This window comes from Pempheris klunzingeri, chromosome 19 (assembly GCF_042242105.1).
Source record: "Pempheris klunzingeri isolate RE-2024b chromosome 19, fPemKlu1.hap1, whole genome shotgun sequence".
Taxonomy (NCBI): Eukaryota; Metazoa; Chordata; class Actinopteri; order Acropomatiformes; family Pempheridae; genus Pempheris; species Pempheris klunzingeri.
In genome coordinates, this window is record NC_092030.1 from 1,263,392 (window position 1) to 1,283,600 (window position 20,209).

The 20,209-nt window shown below is 43.9% G+C and overlaps 2 protein-coding genes across 3 annotated transcripts in view; one reads left to right on the forward strand and one right to left on the reverse strand.

Moving 5' to 3' along the window:
- exd3 (exonuclease 3'-5' domain containing 3) overlaps window positions 1-8,812 on the reverse strand; it is a 38,423-nt gene extending 29,611 nt beyond the window's left edge. For both annotated transcript variants that reach the window (XM_070850436.1, XM_070850435.1), the window contains exons 1-10: window positions 8,729-8,812; window positions 7,627-7,689; window positions 4,310-4,374; window positions 3,306-3,467; window positions 2,612-2,797; window positions 2,476-2,529; window positions 1,668-1,807; window positions 1,473-1,579; window positions 1,309-1,382; window positions 154-192 (exon numbers count right to left, since the gene is read on the reverse strand). In XM_070850436.1, coding sequence (XP_070706537.1) covers window positions 154-192; window positions 1,309-1,382; window positions 1,473-1,579; window positions 1,668-1,807; window positions 2,476-2,529; window positions 2,612-2,797; window positions 3,306-3,467; window positions 4,310-4,374; window positions 7,627-7,666 — 867 coding nt within the window. In that variant the 5' untranslated portion in view covers window positions 7,667-7,689; window positions 8,729-8,812. The remainder of the gene's footprint in view (window positions 1-153; window positions 193-1,308; window positions 1,383-1,472; window positions 1,580-1,667; window positions 1,808-2,475; window positions 2,530-2,611; window positions 2,798-3,305; window positions 3,468-4,309; window positions 4,375-7,626; window positions 7,690-8,728) is intronic.
- A 1,149-nt stretch (window positions 8,813-9,961) lies between these two features.
- On the forward strand, window positions 9,962-16,495 carry cdc37l1 (cell division cycle 37-like 1). The gene is made up of 7 exons (XM_070850860.1): window positions 9,962-10,327; window positions 11,352-11,651; window positions 12,753-12,846; window positions 13,421-13,536; window positions 14,894-15,016; window positions 15,107-15,280; window positions 16,295-16,495. The coding sequence occupies exons 1-7, from the start codon at window positions 10,223-10,225 to the stop codon at window positions 16,409-16,411; spliced, it is 1,029 nt and encodes a 342-aa protein (XP_070706961.1). The 5' UTR covers window positions 9,962-10,222; the 3' UTR covers window positions 16,412-16,495.
- Window positions 16,496-20,209: the final 3,714 nt, after the last annotated feature.

Here is a 20,209-nt window from a genome sequence, read left to right on the forward strand (position 1 = left end):
TATACTTTTAGTACTTTTCAGAGCCTGTATGTTCTCATTTTTACGTATTTCTTTTACAGCAGTATCTCTACTTCTACTTGAGCATACTTTTGCCACCTCTGGGTGTTTCTCTCCACGGTGTCATATGCATACACACCTAGAAACACCACCTACCTGTACATGGTCACTCCAGTTCTCTTCTGTCATGCTTTTCTAAAAGGGTGAAATACAGGGGAAAAAAAATAGAAAATTTGTATTCATTCTGCAACAAAGTCATTTGAATCCGATGTCGCCTTTTCCGTAGTTGCTGTTGATCGAACAACAATAAACCGAACTAGTCTAAATTTCATTATTTTGACTCTTCCAGTGGGTTTGTCATCAATGAGTAGTCAACTATTAGCTCCCAGCAGTCTCATCCACTGCCTTTTTATTAAATCATCCTCTTAACATAGTGAAATAGTGAAGGTGCCTGGAATTTGTATTCACCAATAAACTCGGGAGAAGAAAAACTTCAGTATACAATTTATTTTTTCTCTGCAACACACAAACCTGTGCCTAAAATTATTGTGTGTGAAGCCCTGACCAGAATAGTCACACATTCTGTCACTGTGTTACTTATGGGTAGAATTATAGTGTAAATAAATTACTATGGACCCCCTAAAACCCCCTCATAAACCAATGGGGGTCCCTGGACCCCAGTTTGAGAACCACTGCAGTCTGTAAATGGTCACATTTCAAGGAACTGAATCTATCCTCAAAAGAATCTGCAAAGATCCCTCTGAGATCCGTTACCAGCTTTTATTGGCTAAAGAGGGGAATTACGACAATTGTGACGGTGATTAAAGTTGACGTGTGTGTAACTAAAACGGGAACATGAGATCTGAAAGAAAAGTCTGAAGAAATATTTCTAAGAGACAATTCAGCCCTGAGCACACAGGGGATGTCAAAGTATCTTCTACCTTATATTTACTGAAAATGCATTAACTCAACAACATAAATAACTTTAATTTACTGCTTTAGTTTAAAAACTGTGAAAAAAAATATTTTTATTAAGTTTTTTGGTCACTTAACAGCTTGAGCTCTACATATATTACATACTAGTGTATATGAGCCGTCTTGTTTCTTCTCTTAAAGAATCCAAAGTAACGTCATCAAATGTCTTGTTTTACAATATTGAATTTACTCTAAAGCACAACCAGGAAAACACCAAATTGTGAGAAACTTGAACCATCAACTGGTTGATATTTTTCACGTTCCAAGCATCCTGCTTGAATACCTGTTCTATATAATGATGTTTAAATAAAGCAGAAAGCCTGCTGCATCCCTCACCTCCACAAACCTCTTGTACATGAGGAAACGTGAAGAGTCCAGTCTCCTCTTGTGCAGAGCGTTGGGACACAGTCCTGCAACAAAGAAATAAAGACGAGGTCACAGTCATGTGTGCCTGAAACGCTCGTCCCCACGTGAACACCTACTTGTGTCCAGTCACACACCTTGGTCAATACTGAATTTCTCCACGAGCCGCAGGACGTGTTTGGTGAGCATCTTGGGCTGGATCTGGCCCAGGCAGTGTTTGGTCAGAGAGAGGCAGGGAAACCGTCTGTGGAAACGCACACACGCAGAGACACAACCGTATGAGGTCAAACAGCGGCACGCTGGTGCCCACGTACACGCCGGAGCTTCCATACTTGCTTATCTCTTCCACGCTGAAGCTGGGGTGGCACCACGAGTCCAGCAGAGCCACTAGTCGTTGTTCCAGATGATTGTGGCCTGTGACAAAGGACTCTGCCAATGGCAACTTATTCTGCAAGATCAGCGGTACACACATCTGCAGAAGAAGACGGGAGATGACGGTTTGCTAAATTGGTTATACATTTTAGATGCAGAATAAGTGATCATCCCGATTAAAATGTGTGGAGCAGATACACTTTGGGAAGAAGTCCAGATGTCTGTCTGTCTGTCCGTCTGTAGCTTAAAAACTGACATCCACAGAAAAGTTTGGTCTCGTTTTGAACCGAATCATCTGTGGATTAATTTAATCCCGATATGTTCTGATGTACTAACCACAGACGCCATATGATGTGAATAAATCCCCCTTTCTATTATCTTTGCCCATGACTGTAGGGGAGACCGGGGTTGGGTGGAACCCTTTTCACTCACTGTCATTTCATGTTTTAACCAGCAGCAAATTAAAGGTTCAGGTCTCAGCGGGAAACAAGTGATTTCATGTACACAAATGTTTTCTAAAATTAGGTGATTTGCAATTAAAGGTGTGTTCTGTATTGGTTTGTATGAGAGTACAACACTGGATTGCACAGTAACACATTCTTTTGCATCGTGTTGAATCACATCAGGGGTGAATCATATAGTGACGCATTGGTAGTGACTTCATATGCATCTTTAATGTACTGCTGGCAGTGCACTGAGATGTGTACCATCAGCGTTATCCCTGATAAGTTTGCTGATGTATTCACTGCTAACAATGTTCTGACTCACCTCTTCCATATCCAGCTCTTTCTGCAGCTTCAGCTTTATGCTGAGCACGGCTGCCTGTGAGAAACACAGAGTGTAAATCAGTGTGGAAACACCAAATCTTTTCTTTCAGCAGCAATTGGACAAATGAGACGCTCACCTCTTTGTAGCAGTTAAGAGCCTGCAGCGTCACAATGTGCAGTCGGAGTACGGCCAGATCCAGAGAACTGAGCTGATAGAGGTTTATGAGGCCGTCCACAAAGCTGGGCTGGGCATCTGTAAGTAAGTGCAGAGCTCGCTGTTGGAGCGCCACTGCTTGCTGCTCCGAGAGCGAGCTCAGGCTCACCTGGTGGAGGGACACGAATGACAGGACTGAAAACACGAAGAGCAGAAACAAAGAAGAGCCTGGACCATAAAGTAGTAACTGTTGGATCTAATCTCGCTGTTGTGGTGGCCACAAAGGAGGATCATTATAATTAAAAATGCACACTATACAGGAACAGTTCAGGTGATCCATTCTCTCCAGTTTCTCTTTTTAGAAGCAAGGCACCTGATGAAACTCACTCGCTTCACTCCAGAAATGCACCGGAAACTTGGTGTGTTTGATAAAATCACATATTTAAAAAATGCTTTTCGACAAATGAGGATCAAACTGTCTGCCAGCTCGGGACCTCGTAACATTTTTGTTTTAAAAATGAGGTTTAAAAATAAAGGTGCAAGTGTAATACATTTCAGACATCAATTATTAGTTTAAGACGCACACAAAAAGTGATGAGCTCCATAAACTTGTTGTATCACTGACTGACTGTAGCTCTGCAGCACATTTCTTCAGTTTAAAAAAGGTGTCCGTCTACCTGCGAATGTTCCTTCATCCACGTCTGGAATTCCATGAGGATGTGATGGCCGAGGGTGTGGCTCCGACCCTTCTGTTTGCCTGGACAGCTCTCCAGGATTGTTAGCAAGGCCTCCAGAGGCTCAGACAGCTTTGAAAATCCCTGGAGGGCTGCCAAATGTAGCTGAGGGGAGAGAAAGGGGGAGTGAGTAGTGTGATTTCAGAGTTAAGTGTTAGAGAGGAGAAGCTAGATGTAAAAAAACAGGACAAATTAATCACCTTGATCCTTGACAACCTCTGCAGCCTGTAGGACGTTATAGGAAACCTCCTCAGTGTGTGCAGAATACGGTGGTTTTAGTTTAAAGCTAGAGTGCTTGTTCACCATCATTTATGTCATTTGTGTGTAAACTGTGAATTTCTCCAGACCTTTTAGAGATTATAGAAGGGAGAGTCGACCCTATTGAGACGTAAAAAAAACAACCTGTTTTTCCACCATGCAGTGGAGTAAATGAGTCAGTTTCTGGCCAAATTAAGTAACTGAACTTTAGAATAGCAGAAACACAACAGTCGGTGAAGACAAACAGTTAACTTCCCCCTGTGGGGCCGGCAGAAAAACAGGCCTGTGACACATTTTAGGTCTCGGTTAAAGAATGCAAACTCTGGCATTAGTAACTTCCTACACAAGAAAATAATATCTGTGTGAGAACGCTTTGCGCCGTGTCTTAATTTGCAAAACAGATGTCATGCACTCAATATCCTCCTCACACAGATCTCAAGTTCATTCAGTGCAACGCGAATTCCTTCCTTCCTACTGACAGACACTCTGGTTTCCTCATTAACACACACACACACACACACTGGTGAGCTTCATTTAAACATGCCGGTATCCAAGCTCTCTCTGTCTCGGTCCTTCCTGTGTGAGTGCTCCTTGCAGACACACAAAGACTCCATCTCGGTACCTTTGTAAACACACACACTCAATATTGCATGTGTGGAGTTGACACACGCTGTGAAAGTGACTCTCACCGTCTGCAGATCTTTCCGGTTCCACAGCTCGAAGAGTTGGTCTCTCAGCATGGCAGGGTCAAGACCTGGGGGAAGGCACACACACACACACACACACACACACACACACACACACACACACACACACACACACACACACACACACACACACACACACACACACACACACACACACACACACACACACACACACACACACACACACACACACAGATGAGGTGGGGTTTCACTCTGACCTTTGACCTCTATCAACCTGTCAGGGACTCAAACCTTTTGGCCATTTTAGTTGAAGGTTTTTTACCAGACTTTTGGGCCTTAAAGTAAAGAGATCTGATTTGCAAGATGAAAATGATCCAAATCTAATTCTCAACGCTGTAATTCATTAAAATAAATATGCAGAGGCTACACATTTTTCTACTGAAGCCTCTAAAGAACAAGACATTTATTTTTTCCAGTTAGCACAGTTACCTGCTTGAACAAATGTTGTTTATCAAGTCTTCCACACTGTTGCCTGGCTGTAACAGCCTTCATCTTGCCCCGCAAATCACAAAAATGATTCTGAAAACCACAATGCTGATTTGCCCTTCTCTTAAGTAGTGATAATGTTAATAAAGGGTCAAATTTGTAGCCAAATGGTCTTGAAATGCCTTGTTTTGTGTCCAGTCTAAATCTTAGCTTACAGGAAATTCGATATACTGGAAATATTGTCAGTTAAAACAGGCATAGCTGAGTAGCCCTATCGTCAAATATTATTTCTTTAACAGGCATAGCGGAGCAGCCATAACATCGGATTAACAGCTGATGCTGGTTGGACAGTAGAGGAACCCGGCATTAGCTCTGCATTCCAGCTGAATCTGCAGCCAAAATACCCTGGAGAAGACTGTCAGCGCACATTTTTTTTAAAGGCCATGGTGGGTAAGAGGGACTAGAAACAATAGAACATGTAAGCACGCATGTGAGTTTCATGTTTTCGTGTCCGTCTGCCTGTGCGTGTGTTCCACCGAGTCCTCTCAAAAGCTCCAGCTTCTTTCTCTGTCGCTCGCTCATGCTGTGTGGGCTCCACCATACCTCCCTCCCTCCCTCCCTCCCTCCCTCCCTCCCTCCCTCACTCCCTCCCTCCCTCCCAGGGCTAGTTTTCCTGTTCTCCTCTCCCTCCCTGCAGCAGCCTCCCTCGATTTTGTCTCGGATTTCCCCAGGAAAGGGCTATGTGGTGGTCATGGTGTAAAAAATACAACCTTCCTGATGCATAGCCTGGGAACGTGGACAACAAGACCTCTCCCTCTCTCCATGCTGACCTCTTTCTTTGCAGCATCTCTCCTGGCCTGACACTTTTGTCTTTTGCATCATGAACATGAACTTTACCTGCCTGACGCCTCACTGTCACTTAGTTCAGTATTTTTATCTTAAAAGATGACAGCATTTTTGCATGTTTTGGCCCACTTGTTATAAATCATGTATGCTCCACATTAGCGTCAGACACTTTCCAAATAGTTAAATGCATTTCCTACCTTCCAGACAATCAGTGGTATTTAATTATTTCCACTCGATGCGAAAATCTATTTCCAGGAACTTAGACGTTGGTTGAGAAACTTTACGTAATCCATCTAAATAAATGTCATGTCTGCTTTTGTTCTTGTAAATGATGCTTAATTGCTGCATGGTCATGCAGCACGGGCTTTCAAAATAACCTACACTTCAGCATCTCACCATGATGCAAAGCAGCTTTGACAGGAACATTACAGCACGCTATGGATAACGGCCAACAGCAGAGCAGCCCGGACATGTAGTAAATGGGCTAAGACGTGCAAAAACACCGCTATGGTCCACTGAAAGGTCCTTTAATTTCAAGCATTTGAATAGCTAAAGAGTTTCCTTTGCTGATCTCTGAGGTTCTCGGCTGTTATGCGCCCCACTCCAGCCCATTCATCCCACTGGCGGACATGCGCACGTGCACAGGGACTCACACAAACACAAACAGCACAACCCACTTCAGTTGGGTCTCACTGTTGGTGTGAGAAGAGGAGACGAGAGGACAGAGAAGGAGAGGTGAGGAGCGGAGAGGAATGTGGAGCATGTAGATTCTTTATACTCTTGGCTCGTGGGTGAATGACAGCGCTGGAGGCTCCCTATTCATTACAACATAATGACCTCTATCACCACATACAAATACACGGACAGACATACAACAGTACATGCACTCATTCACCTCTGAGAGGGTGAATTTTTTTTGACACAGGACAATTTGAGATATGAGAAAAGACAGCATTTTCACTGAGTGGATTTTAAGGTAACTGGACACCATCCTAACCTCCCGCTCTTAAGGAAGAATAAAAGTCACAATTAAATCTCTGTAAAATTAGACTAGAGATTAAATCCACAGGCAGGCCTAACTGTCTGTTGCCAGGCAGCTGCCAAAATAAAGGCAACACAAAGATCAAGTGTCTAAATGGGGCATTTGGTGTCACTACAGCCACCAGAACAGCTCCAGAGTGACTTGGCAGAGGTTTCAAAAGTGGCTCAACTCCACTGGAAAGATGCCACGACATTCTTCTCTCCTTTTGGACTTCTCTCCTTTTGTATTGTGCTGTTGGTGCTGGAAAAACCTTTCAACAGGTGCTATTACCGAATCTTGAAAACAAGGGGAGTACAAGCACTTGCAGAATGTGTTGCTTTTTTAAAAGCAGTGTTGGCATGTTAATTACCTCTCCACAGTTGACCCTCACTACAACTTGGTACTCATCCAACTGTGGGCTGACACAAGCTCTACAGTGAAAACAGATAAGTGATGCTGATATCATGGTACACCCCTGGAGCTCCTCGTGCTCTGCAAACTATCATAGACGTGAAACACGAAGCCATAAATCAGCTGTGAATTTGAATTTGAGATTACCTTCATAATTAAGTAAATGATTACTAGTTAAAGAACATAAACAACCATGTATGGTGCCTGCTGTGATGCTTTCCTGATTTACTAGTGTCATGTCTTAGATCCTTATTATACTTAGAGAGTGTGAGATTTATTTTTTATTGCCACTGACTGCTTCACTGTGACTACTGAAGAACTTGAACTTGTGAAAACTCCTGTAGAATAATGAGTTAATTTTGTTTTCCCCTGATTTGTCTTCATAACCCCTGTACAAAAGCTGTGTTACCTAACATTAATGACATGTATATTTCCATGCAGATAGTGCTCAGCTACACCTTGAACCTTTGGAGCCTGTAAATCCATCATCACACCTGAGTTAACCCTCGTGTGTGTTGTGTCCATGTGAAATACTGGAAGAGAAGACTGTGTGTTGTAAAACTGTGGTACAAACCCGCTGCCTTTGGAGACGTTTGGTTCCTTTCTGTCCACATGATGGTGTGCTGCTTTCTCTCTGCTGAGGAAGGCACACAGAATAAACACACTGCCATAAATAGGTCACCTCTCACAGAACAGACACGCTTTTAGTTACAAAACATGTCATTTGTGTACCATACACAGCAATAAAGGTAAAGCAGCTGCACTGAACATCCCTGCCTACAGTTTGTGAGCTTACGCAATATAAAATGTTCATTTATTTGTCATTCTATCACACAGGATTGCACAACGACATGCAACTTGCAGCGTTTGTATTTGCTCTCAGTTATGTGGGGCCTCCCAGCCTTTGTCACTGTGCCAAAAGTGAACATCAAACCAAGAGTAAGTGAGAGAACAGTCACACAAACAGCAGTTTAAAACAACAACATCGAGGAAAACCGTTCAGACATAATGATTATGAACCAGTTTTGCTGATGTTATCATTCCTGTGTGCACACACACACACACACACACACACAGTGAGAGAGAGAGAGAGAGAGAGAGAGAGACCTGTGGGAACAGCAGCCTGAGAAAGGGCAGGGTGCCAGTTGGCTATGAGGCTTGATTTGAAGCTGAGGATGTTTTTTTAGGCCTGAAGTCTGGTTGTTTCTCCCTGTCTGAACGTCTGCAGGCTCTTGAGGCGGGCTTCTACATTCCCGGCAACAGCACTTTTTCCAGGAGGGGCGGAGGAGGAAGAGTAAAGAGTAAAGAGCTCTGGCACCTGCAGGAGGGCCTTTTAATGATCCTCTATCCCCACCTAGTGGCCATAACATGCATCCTGCTTCCTCATTTCACTTTCTGGTAGCAAACATTAGCTTGTCTGGCCCTGACAAATCAAGCGTGCCCTCTGGTGACACCCGTGTGTGTCTTGACTTTATACTTTCTCGAGTGTCTCTGATGTAAGAGCCAAGTAAAAGCGGTGATAACTTTGTTTGTAGTTTTACCAGTGGCGTTAAAGTTGTTAGCTCGTGGCTCACTCTAAGCTAGCTCAGTGCTAGCTTGTCATGTTCCGCTCAGGTACCCGAAATACATGTAATTAAGCTGATGTAACTTTGCGTTACCAATGCGAGAGGACTCACCATGTGCTACTTTCTTCCAGTTAACGCTAGCTATCGTCAGGTAGACTGTAGTACCTGGTTAGCTAGCTAGTTACGACAGGTTTGTGTATGAGCAGTCTAGTGCAGAAGTTGTTTTTAGCCCTGAGTAAGGCCACGCAGGCAGCGCTTGCGCCTCACACTTATTATAATATATATGACTTCACTCGCCAGGATTTGAAATAAGTAACCCTTAAACCATTTAACGGCTGTTGGAATAAAATTGATACAATGTAAATGTCCTACATTAGGTTGATTTAGTTAATAGTGATAACTTAGCTGTGGGTAAAGCTGCCTGTAGTACAGTGAGTAGGGAAAATCAAAGCTCCCCTTGCTATTCTTCTTCTACTGATTGTTTTTCCGTGGAGGCCTTACAGCTACAAAGCGCACTACTGCCACCTGCTGGTCAGCAGGCAGACAACAGATTTCACTCAACATGATTCACAATAACAAACCTGAAAATACAGTTTAATATGGTTTGCAAACACACCCTTTTGTATTTTTAAATATATTTGTTGTGTGATATAAATCCTGAAATACTTCTATTCAAAATATACTTTATTCAAATTCATTTATTTTCAAACGATTATAAAACCATGACAGTTTAGCTTGTAGATGTGAGTAATAAAAGTTCAAATGTTTACATCTAGAAATCACTGTGGCCACACCACATCTATAAATGAATATTTGCAGTGTTTTTTTCAAATTGTGCCCTAATTTATCTAAGAGTGGCCTGACCAACAGTTTATCTTTTTTATAATGAATGTTTTACACTTCCCTACTGTACGGTCACCATAGGATGCCCATTTGATATATGCCAATATAAATGACTTTGTGTCATGAAATAATGAGAAACTTTATCAGAATAATCCCATTCTACCTAAAAATAACAACTTGGTGTCTCAATAATGCTAAATCTAATGCAGAAATAATTTGATATCCCAGAATAATCACATGGAGTCTATTCTGAGATACTGAATCATTCTTTCCAGAAAGTTTCTTACTGGATTTTTTTTTTTATGGACTTCAATAATTAAATAACTGAACTTCTACAACGACATGCTGTTATAAATGGACCTATATTATATTTTAATAATCAATAATAATAACTGTCTCCTCAGTAGAATCTAGTAGAAAACAGTAGAAAATGCGTGCGTCACGTGGTCACGTTGTTTACCACGTGTTCGACGCGTCGCCTCTTAAACGGGACGCAGCCGCTCAGCGGGAGCAGCCAGCGGATGTTGTTGTTATTGTTGTTGTAGTTGATAACGGTGTTATTTACAGGAGTTGGGGCGTCACACCCCCCCAGCCGGCTCTGCTGACTGTCCAGACCCCCGTTTAGATCCAAAAGCGCTGCGGCGGAGAGCTGAGCCTCAGACAGCAGCACTGCTCCTGCTCCCTCCAGCACCGTTAAGCTAGCAGCGTTAGCTGGCGTTAGCTGGCGTAAGCTAGCGTTAGCCGGCTAGTTGCTTAGCAGTGATGGAGTGGCTTGGCAACGAAGCTACAGTTCAGCCCGATGAGGAGTCGAGCAGTGACCCAGCTTCAGCAGCCAGGGGATTCAGTGCTGTTTATCCGAGCCAGCAGGTAATTAGCTCATGCTAGCACACAGCTAATGGTCTCATAAGTATGCTAACTCACTAACTTCAGCCTGTTTGGGTTGAAGTGAGTTCATGCCAAGTTTTTTCCGTTGCCCAGCTTCCACCTTCACCATCAGCTTGTTGTCCTATCAGTTTTAGCTCAGAGGGAGCAGCTGCCATCACTTTTAGGCAGCAGCTCCTATGACGCAGAGCATCAGTGTGTCCAGGCTGCATGCTAACCAGATGCTAACCCACAGCCGTGCTGCTAAGCTAGCCATTACACGGTTATAAATGTTCTGCAGTGTCACGTTTCTGTCAGAGCTCTTCCATTTGTGGGGTGGTGAGATCAGAGGCCACGACTGGACATGGACCGGCAGCTCACTGTCCCGTTCCCCCAGGTCCTCACACACCGACAGCTGTCTGTCTGTCTGTCTGTCTGTCTGGAGAAGGCATGTGGCTGTTTGTGCAGCCATGGGTGCGATGGCAACAAGCAGAAATGTATTTTTAGCCCTGCTGCCCCACCCTGGATCAAATACAGCATGAAAGCTGAAAAGCCAAAGACCCACAGTGAGTTTGTGATTTAGAGTCAGCAGGCAGTTTGCAGATGTCAGCCATTCACTCCTAATGGACCCAGTCATTATACAGGGAAGTGATGTATTTAGTCTGTATAGGAAACTGGAGACTGAAAAGAAGGATGAAAAATAGCATTTTAAGTCCCCTGGAGACGAGTCGAGCATCTAGAGTTCACTTAAGTCTTCTCTCCTCATGTGTTTATGCAAATTAAACCTGCAGAAGTGACTCTTGAGTACAGTTGGACTGTTTTCTACCAACGTTGGTCCTGTTTCCAAAGGAGAGCGACCTCAGGTTCTCAGGCAGGGCAGTGCTAAATTCCCACTGATCTAGATTTAAACATCAGCTTTAAGTGCGTTTACCTCATGTTTGGTTGGTGGTGTACCCACCACCGTAGTGGGTGCACAGGCGATATTGGTTCCTTGTCCTAATGTCTTTATTTTCTATTTACCTCACATCAGCCGCCTCCATCACACCTTTGTGACTGTGCCATGGCGTCCCTGTGCCAGAGCCAGCAGCGCTGTGTGAAGGCCTCCATCGTGTCCAGCTGGAGACTGGCCGAGGCCCAGGATCAGCTCTGTTCTCTGGGCGTCCACAGCTCCGAGTCCCTGGAGCAGGAGCGCGCTCGGACTCGGGTGTGCCCCACAGAACTCACACACACCGAGGAGGAGTGGCGCCGCAAGGAGAGCATGCTGGGAGGTCAGGGGCCCAGCCGCAGCCCTCTGTTCGGGGATGTCGGAAGTTGGGATGTTTTTGATAAGGTAAGTGTAACCGGTGGACTTGTGCGTTGTGTTGGTTGGACCGGTAAAACGCCATGACCCCAGGATCTCTTTATTCTGACAGAGAAGAAAACAGAACCTCCACGTTATTTTTACTGCCTGCTCCACATCCTACACAAATAAAATAAGTATATGAAACAGAAGTTAGCTTAGGTCACCGCAAAGTGCCAGTTCATTGAAATCAAGACACCGACAGGTTGTGACAGACACTGTATAATCGTTGGAAACAAAACGTACGCATACGAGAAAAAATGGGATGGATTATGATTGTGAGTCAAAATAAAATAACACCCACCCAAACAAAAGGAAGAAGGAGCAAAAGGAATTCATAGTAGGAACCAGAGAAGAAGAAATGAAGGTTCTGACTGAGTTTATGTGACTGTGACAACAACAACAGATAGATTTACATATGACCCTGTTACACAAGTGAAGTGGCCCTTTATCAAAACTAAAGTGAGAATCAATGGTGCATTGTGGGTATGTGATGTATTCAAAAGAATTGTCCATGCAAAGTTTCCTAATGGTTCATTTTCTCAGAAAACAAGCAAGCAGACAAAAGAATAAAGAAATCACTGTTCCTGCTGCCTCTCAGGTTAAAAAAACCACAGGCGCATCCAGGTGCATGCTGGTCCTACACCTGCCTGCCTACCTGTACAGCATCAGACGCCCACAGTGTGACCCACGTTAAACATGAAATATGCTCCACAACAAGATGATAAAGTAAATGTAATCTAAAGAAAGCGTTACTAATCACATGACTATTAGTAAAACAACTAAATACTGACAACATAAATTCAACAAGAAGCTTGCAGACAGTTTTTTTTAGCTTTTTTCCATGTAGAAGTGATGCATGAAGCCATGTTATGACTGTTTGACTGTTTGACTGTGTGTGTGTGTGTGTGTGTGTGTGTGTGTGTGTGTGTGTGTGTGTGTGTGTGTGTGTGTGTGTGTGTGTGTGTGTGTGTGTGTGTGTGTGTGTGTGTGTGTGTGTGTGTGTGTGTGTGTGTGTGTGTGTGTGTGTGTGTGTGTGTGTGTGTGTGTGTGTGTGTGTGTGTGTGTGCGCCTGCTGTCTCTCTCCTCCAGAGCATCATCAACGTCCAAAATCGACCCGTAGACGCGGATCAGGACAAGTGCAAGACGTTTCTTCAAAAGTACGAGCAAGAGCTCAGACATTTCGGTAAGTGACGTCTCAGATGTCTCATCCTCAGATTAATGATGCAAAAGTAATAAAATGTCATTATTTAGTTATTCAGGTGTGTCCTCCAGTTTAACAAGAAAAGATCAAATCATTCAGTTTTCATGAGGAAATGTGAATCATTAATCTCAACACATTAAACCCAGCTGCGGCAGGAGAAGTCAGACTGCCTGATGTTTTTCAGCAAACTCCTGTCCATCGTCATGTATACCATTTATCCAAATTATCAGTACTTTGAGTGTAAATGCCTGTTAAATTACTGCAAACAACTATCTAGCCAGTTTGGACGTGCTGAAGAGTCCTCGTCACAGTTTACGCCTTCAACTTTTACGACGTCAGTAACTTTTACAAAAGCTTTAAAAAGTTTCATGCCTGGTTTCTGTGCTGGAAGGAAGGATATTGTTATTAAAACATACACAGTGCTTTACTATTTGGGAAATAATCAGAATCTGCAGTATCTTCCTTGTCTGGGGAGATTCTGCATGTTAAACTACTGTCAGTCTGTTTTAACGTGTCCAGAACACCTGAACCGATGAGCTTTTTATCCATTTGTCAGGTATGTTGCGGAGATGGGACGACAGTCAGCGATTCCTCGCCGACATGCCTCACCTCATCTGTGAGGAAACGGCCAACTACTTAATCCTGTGGTGCATTAGACTACAGCAAGAAGGGGTAATGTACCTAAAGGATGCAAAGGCTGGTGGTGTCTCCTCTTTTAATTATTAACAGGATTAAGGAATATTCTCTCACTGAATGCACATGTCCACTCACCATGAACACCAGGCGTAGGCAGCATTAAAGAAGTGTGTGCAGGTCTGGGCTCCTCCGCTGGACAGGCAGACGTTATTTTTATCCTCTCCCTCTGTGGCAGAAAACTCCATTTGTGTCCAGTCACATAAGGGCCATCTAGCTGCAGCGGGTGGCGTATTCCTTTATCATGATGAACGCCTCATCTAACATGAAAAACAGGGTAAACGTGGAGCCACATCCCTCAGCATGAGCACTGACCTCTGCACACACTGAAAATGCAGCTGTGACTGTTGTGGTCGAAGGAAAATAGAGCCGATCGGCCATGACGGTGTGGCTGAGCTTCACACGACCAGGATCCTGAACCTGAAGCAGCTAAACATGATTCATTTCATGAGCTTTTTGTTACTGTGACATGTCAAGATGTTAAAAAGGGAAATGTTTTAACGACGAGCTGTACATGCATGTCACCATAACCCTTCATGTTGATCAGTCTCATGTTAGATCTTTGTTTCATGAACAAATCCCCTGATGTCTGCCTCATTTTTCCACTGTTTTCATGAGTGTGAGGCTTTTTTCCTGCAAACACAATGACTTGGTTGTAAGAGGTGCTTGTCCACAGTCAGTGTTTTACCTACAGTAGATGGTGGATATTTTAGATAGGGATGATTTAGCCACCTAAAAAATCAACACCAGTTAAACTATTTGCTATATTTACAATATTTTCACCACAGCTCTTTTTGACCGGAAAGTGAAGCCGTCATCTTTTCGCTCACTTCAAAGCCACCAGACTCCATTTACAAAAACAGTAATTTTACCTTGCGGCACACAGGAGGTGCCGAGCTGCTGCCTCGATCGGTTAGTTTGCTTGTGTTATTTTGTGACTTTGCTTTTTTTAAATGATTAGTTCAGGATCTACTGAAAGAGCTACAAGAAACTACTTGTCATTGTGTCAATGGAGTCTGGCTTTGGATCTCAATCGGAAAATGTTGTCTGACAGTAATGGAAAGCAGTGAAAATATTCTAAATATAGCATATGCTATAACTGATGTGTTTTTAAATGATTAAATGACTTCAGATAATACAAACTATCCCTTTATGAACTCTTTTCAGTGGTCAGTCGTGTGTATCAGTAATTTCTTAACACAAGTAATTTGACACACGATTCAAAAATTGGGTATTGAGGGAAAAGTGCATTTTCAGGTTTGTGGACAGTTCACGAGGTTAAACATGTGGCCTACTGAGACACTCAGAAATCAGCGTTGTGTTTTGTCTCCTGCAGAAAGAAGCGCTGATGGAGCAGGTGGCGCACCAAGCTGTCGTCATGCAGTTCATCCTGGAGATGGCCTCCAACTCTCAGCAGGACCCTCGAGGCTGCTTCAGACAGTTCTTCCACAAAGCCAAAGTGAGACATCACTCCCCCTCAGACGGACTTTCCTTTAGGCCGAGTCGGCCGAGATTTTTCCTCATGAGTTTGCCTTTTGTCTCTGTGCAGGACAGACAAGACGTCTACTTAGAAGTCTTCCATACAGAGCTTGAGGCCTTCAAACACAGAGTGAAAGAATACACGGCGAAGAGTAAACAGGATTCAGCCGACAACGTTGAACTACAGAACACTGGCACAAACTGCAGACTCGACCCCAAAGACGCCCTGGACTCGTTACCTCTGGTTAGTGCTCTTTTTCTTTTCCCAGAGTCTCGTAGGTGATTGTGTTCTCCCCACTTAGCAGTCAGACTTCTGTTTGGAGCCAGTGGAGTCGCCCCCCGCTGGACATTAGAAAGAATGCAGGTTTAAGGCTCTTCAGCGTCGGCCTCACTTCTTCTACACCTGGAAGATAATATCCTCACCTCTGTGATCACAAAGCTCCCACCCAGTGATGATTATTTTACATCAGTGTGTTTGATAGATGCATGAGTGGAGCTTCACCAAATGATCCCTCTCTGGTCCTCTGAGCTCTGTCTCCTACACATAAAAGGCCTTTTATTATATGTGACAGTTTAAACGAACAACTAGACGGGCAAGTAGTTCAATATTCAGATGGAGTAGGTGGTGAAAGTGGCCAAATGTCAGATTTCACAGACGGTTTCTACCAAACTTGATCTTTGTAGCTTGAAAGCCTTTTGTAAGCGGCAGAGAGAGGGGCCTCCTCCCCTCCGTCGGCCCCACAGCTTGACAAGCTGCCAAACATCTACTCAGAGGGAAGAAAGAAACCTCCTCCACTGCTCACACAGAGGAATGACGGCTACCCAGGAATGTGATCCACTCTGTGGAAACAGGAGCTCCCAGCCCTGCTTTGGATTTGTGCTGTTTTTCTTCTCCTTGTGTCTCTTCACCTCAGTTAGAGCTGAGCGGAGGAGCATGTGTGCATGACGAGCTGTTCTTAATTTAAAAAAAAAAAAAATCCACAGATTTGTTTTGACAAAAATCGACGCAAAGGGAATATTTGTGAATTCAGAATCTATCTTGAGCTCAGATCAGTGTGCTAAATGTTAAAGAGGCAGAGTGCCGTTATATAACCGTCATAATCCTCTAACTAGGCAGCAGCACATTAATCCCCCGAGTCTGTCTCCGCTCCATTTTTAAATCTATTTCTCATGTTGATTTCTGCACGACAGCCGTCACCTGTGAGTGGTTTTTGATCGTCATTGGAGCCTCCGGTCTTTGTCCCCCCCCCCCCACTAGGTGGCAGAGTATCCCGTGAAGCGCTGCATAGAGGCCGGACTGTGGGCGAGCACAGGGAGGTGGACAAAGGACGACGCTACAGAAACGGACGATATTCGCATGATGGAGACCTCCTAGGGGCTGTAGGATCACCCCCCCGCTTCCCTTCCGCCTCCCCCCCACACACACACACATCTAGTCACAATCAGAGTTTTAAGCCATCTTTACACAGCTGACCAGAAAATCAGGAATAAACAGACGTGGTGGAGAACCTGCAGGAAATGATGTTTTCCTGCTGGCAGCCGTTTCTCAGTGTGTTCGACTTTGCGTCGGTGTGGTTGGCGAGCTGGCTGCTGCAGGGCGTCGTGCCAGCTGAATGCATGGGCTGTGCCATCGTCCTGGTTTTACAGATGGAGGTCTCACGTCTTCATATCAAGCTGGCTGTCCTCGTTAAGCGGCAGCAAAACAATCTGACAAATTGGAAATAAAATCCAGACAACACACAGAATACCAAAGCGGTGAAGTCAGGTTGGTGGTCCAGTCCAGACTGAGGTCAGGGGGCACTGAGGAGTTTTGTTTGGGTCACTTTAAATGAATCATGTCAGCGACGAGGCGTGGCCCACAGATCGGTGGCTTTGGGTCCTGTGTGCTACGAGGTCATGTTTTTGCTAATCATGAACATTTTATGCCATGTTTTCTCTAATAGTGACGCCGGGGTCTGTAGCTGCAGACGGCATCAGGCCTGTATGTGAAGCTGATATCAGAGGCTGGCTTTTATTTCTACTTCCCTCCATCTGATCAGTGTGTTATTATTTGGTCACATCTTAGTATGAAGCCTCCTCATTTACTGGGTGGGACTGAAAAACAAGTGATAACACTCAAGACTAGTAAGGAAGAAGAGCAAAGTGTTGAAAAATGCATATATTGTTGAATTCGTTAAATTAAAGTGATGGGAATGTATATTTTGCTTAACTGGCAGTACATTATGTGTACGTCCTGGTTTATTACCCCCGGCCTTTATTTGTTTGTGTCAGAGGCCTGACTGTGGTCGACGTTCACTATTAAGGCAACGTGCCTTTGAGTAAGCTTTTAAATCTACCTGGTCATGTGTCTACAGTGAGGACTGTAACACGGTGAGCAGGTGGGTGTCTGTTGAATAATCATGCATAGGAAAACATGCTAACGGCGTAATTAGCCACCTCAGAGCATGTGAAGGAAGAGAGTCTCAGACGTGTTGTCATTTTAGATTTGGTGAGGACATGCCTTGTCCTCATGTATTTTATTATTTTTAATTATCTGCTAAAACAGCAGTTTGTCTGAATGTGTAAGGGACACGGAGAGCAGATCTTCTCCGGCTGTGGTTACTTGGACGTGTGTGTGTGTTTTCTGCAGCATTTAACTCGTCAGGCTGGAATTAAAATTACAACCTGAGGGTAAATATATTTGATTTAAGGGGTTAAAAGCTTCACGACTGCATGTGAGGAGGTGAAAACCGTCCAGCAGGTCTGTCGTCAGGAGAGGATAAATAACGCTGTGTGTGTGTGTGTGTGTGTGTGTGTGGTGGGGGGGAGGCTGGTCAGGTAGCTGAATCACAGATGAAATAAACGAATGTGTCACGACGGGAGCTTTTGGTGCTAATTCTTAAACTTTTGCTTCTTTTATACATCGTTGTGTCAGTAGCTGTTAGTTGCCATTCGTTCTCGTGCCACAAAGCCATCAAAAACAGCCTTCCTCCTTTTTTTTAAAGTCTAAAATATATAAAATGAAAGAAACCGACAGACAGAATAGGATCTTACTTATTTTGCTTTGAACACTTTGACAGTTGGCGTCGTTTTTTGTCTTTGAAGGGCCGGAGTGGCTTTAAGGTCTAAAAAAAAGTATTCCTGGTGTTGTCTGGAGTCCTAACCAGTTTACCTCCTTCACATCTTCCACTAACATCTCTGACAATAAGATTTGATCCACCTGTGCACACACACGTTCATTAATTCGGCCAAAACACAGAACGCCTTTAATGACAAACACAATGCAGATCAGTTGGCTTCAGTAGCTGCTGTCGTGCACTTGGCTGCTCTAAAGCCTTTCTGGACAGCAGTGAGTTGGTTACTTATTTAAGCTGCTTAACATAAGACATAAGATAATGAGCTAAAGCTTTTTAGAGCGTGAGACAATATAATAACTCAGCATTTATCACCCGACCGCTCAGCTTTGGGTGCAAACGTTTGTTTTAGAGTTGTGTGAGGGTTAATGTGAGTTCTCTGGATGTTGTCTGGATGTCAGAGCACGCTAACGGGAGGCGTGAAGAGGGCGCTGTGTTCGTCTTCTATTATTCAGCAGCTAAATTCTGCTCCCTTTTATTTTACCAGCCATTCATGTAATCAAAGCCTCAAATCTCAAAGCAGCTGGCAGACAGGTGATCAGATCGCCTCATCTCTCAGTACAGGAAAGGTTTACTCGGCCTGCATATTTGTTTTTCCTGCAGAGTAAAACTAGCTTCCATTTGTCCTCAGCAGCTCGCCATCGGTACCCAACATCCAGTTTCCTTACACAAGTGCTCTGTGCAGACTGCCATCAGTGGTGTGGCGTTAGAGTTCATGATTCGGGGATCCACACCTGAGTTGGAGCTAAAAAATGTAAAAAGAAGCACCAGTATGGGGGGGGGGGGGGCTCTTCACAAAGACTTTTACTGTATATTTGTATGCAGAAAGGAACTCTGCGTCTGAATGTGTCCTGCACTTTATTATTCTCTTTTCAAACCAGAGAGTGTTGGGTGGAGTTTTTGAAGCACTTGACTTGTTTTTCTTCCCCATATCCTGTTTAGATTTAGTCCCTTCTTGCGTTGCGTCACCAGTCGTGCAGACCTGAATCAGAAACATGTATTCAGAAGCAGGCCTCAGAGCCTCAGAGCTTTACAGCTGGTGTTTAAAATTGTGTGACATTTCCTCGTTTTTACTTTTTGTTTGTGTCGGTGTTCAAAGGAGCGTTTGCCAGAGTCATTAGGCTTCCACTTAACCGCCCTCTTGACAACAAAACTATTTAAAGAGCCAAAATCAGAGCGAGAATCTGCTGATGAGCTGATTTTTACTGCAGACTGTGGGATTAAAGACACCATACGATGCATTAAAGTACAACACACCTGTTTATGACTGAAAGCTACTGTGTGATGCATTGCTGTCCCACTGATCATCATATCACAGATTTCCTTCCTCTGAATGCACAGCGCTGCTGTGGGCCTGTTCACGTGTGGCATGTATGATCAATACTGTAAACATAAGCAGTGAAGCTAAACAGTGCTGTAGTGGTCTTCATTGTGTTTCTATTTCTGTTTTGTTTTCTTCTTTTAACCACGGTGACTTATCAACTATGCAAAACAATTGTATGGCTTAAGCTGTTGTACTGAGCCAGTGGCCAGTGTTCATTGTGTCTCACCTCCTTAAGTAAGAGCAAGACTTTCAGGAGGTTGATGCGAGCTGCTCGCCTCCTCCGCTGCAGGCTCCTGTACGATGATTCGGCTCCTGTACGATGATTCGGCTCCTGTACGATGATTCGGCTCCTGTACGATGATTCGGCTCCTGTACGATGATTCGGCTCCTGTACGATGATTCGGCTCCAATAGAAAACAGATTCTAAATATTTGTGTCTTGTTGTCGAACGCTACGGTTGTTTTAGGACCTGCAGTAACTAAATATTTAAAATTAAGGAGCCTGAAGTGGCTTCGTCGTTATATCCTTAAAGGGTAATTCCACAGATTGTACATATCAGAGTGTGTTTACACATCCTGGGGAGGACTTTTTCTCAGTGAGTAAAAGTTATAAGCTCTGGGGGTCGGAGAGACGTGAGTCAAGTTGCTTTGTGGGTAATGTAGGCTCGAATGTGTGGAAGTAAAAGAAAAAGACAAAATCTTTGTTTCTGCTGCATCGATTTTAACATTTGTCAGTC

Excerpts from the sequence above, each read along its gene's own strand:
- cdc37l1 (XM_070850860.1), top strand. The coding sequence starts at position 10,223 with ATGGAGTGGCTTGGCAACGAAGCTACAGTTCAGCCCGATGAGGAGTCG. Across the intron at positions 10,328-11,351 it reads CTGTTTATCCGAGCCAGCAG|CCGCCTCCATCACACCTTTG; the intron begins GTAATTAGCTCA and ends ACCTCACATCAG. Across the intron at positions 13,537-14,893 it reads TTAGACTACAGCAAGAAGGG|AAAGAAGCGCTGATGGAGCA; the intron begins GTAATGTACCTA and ends TGTCTCCTGCAG.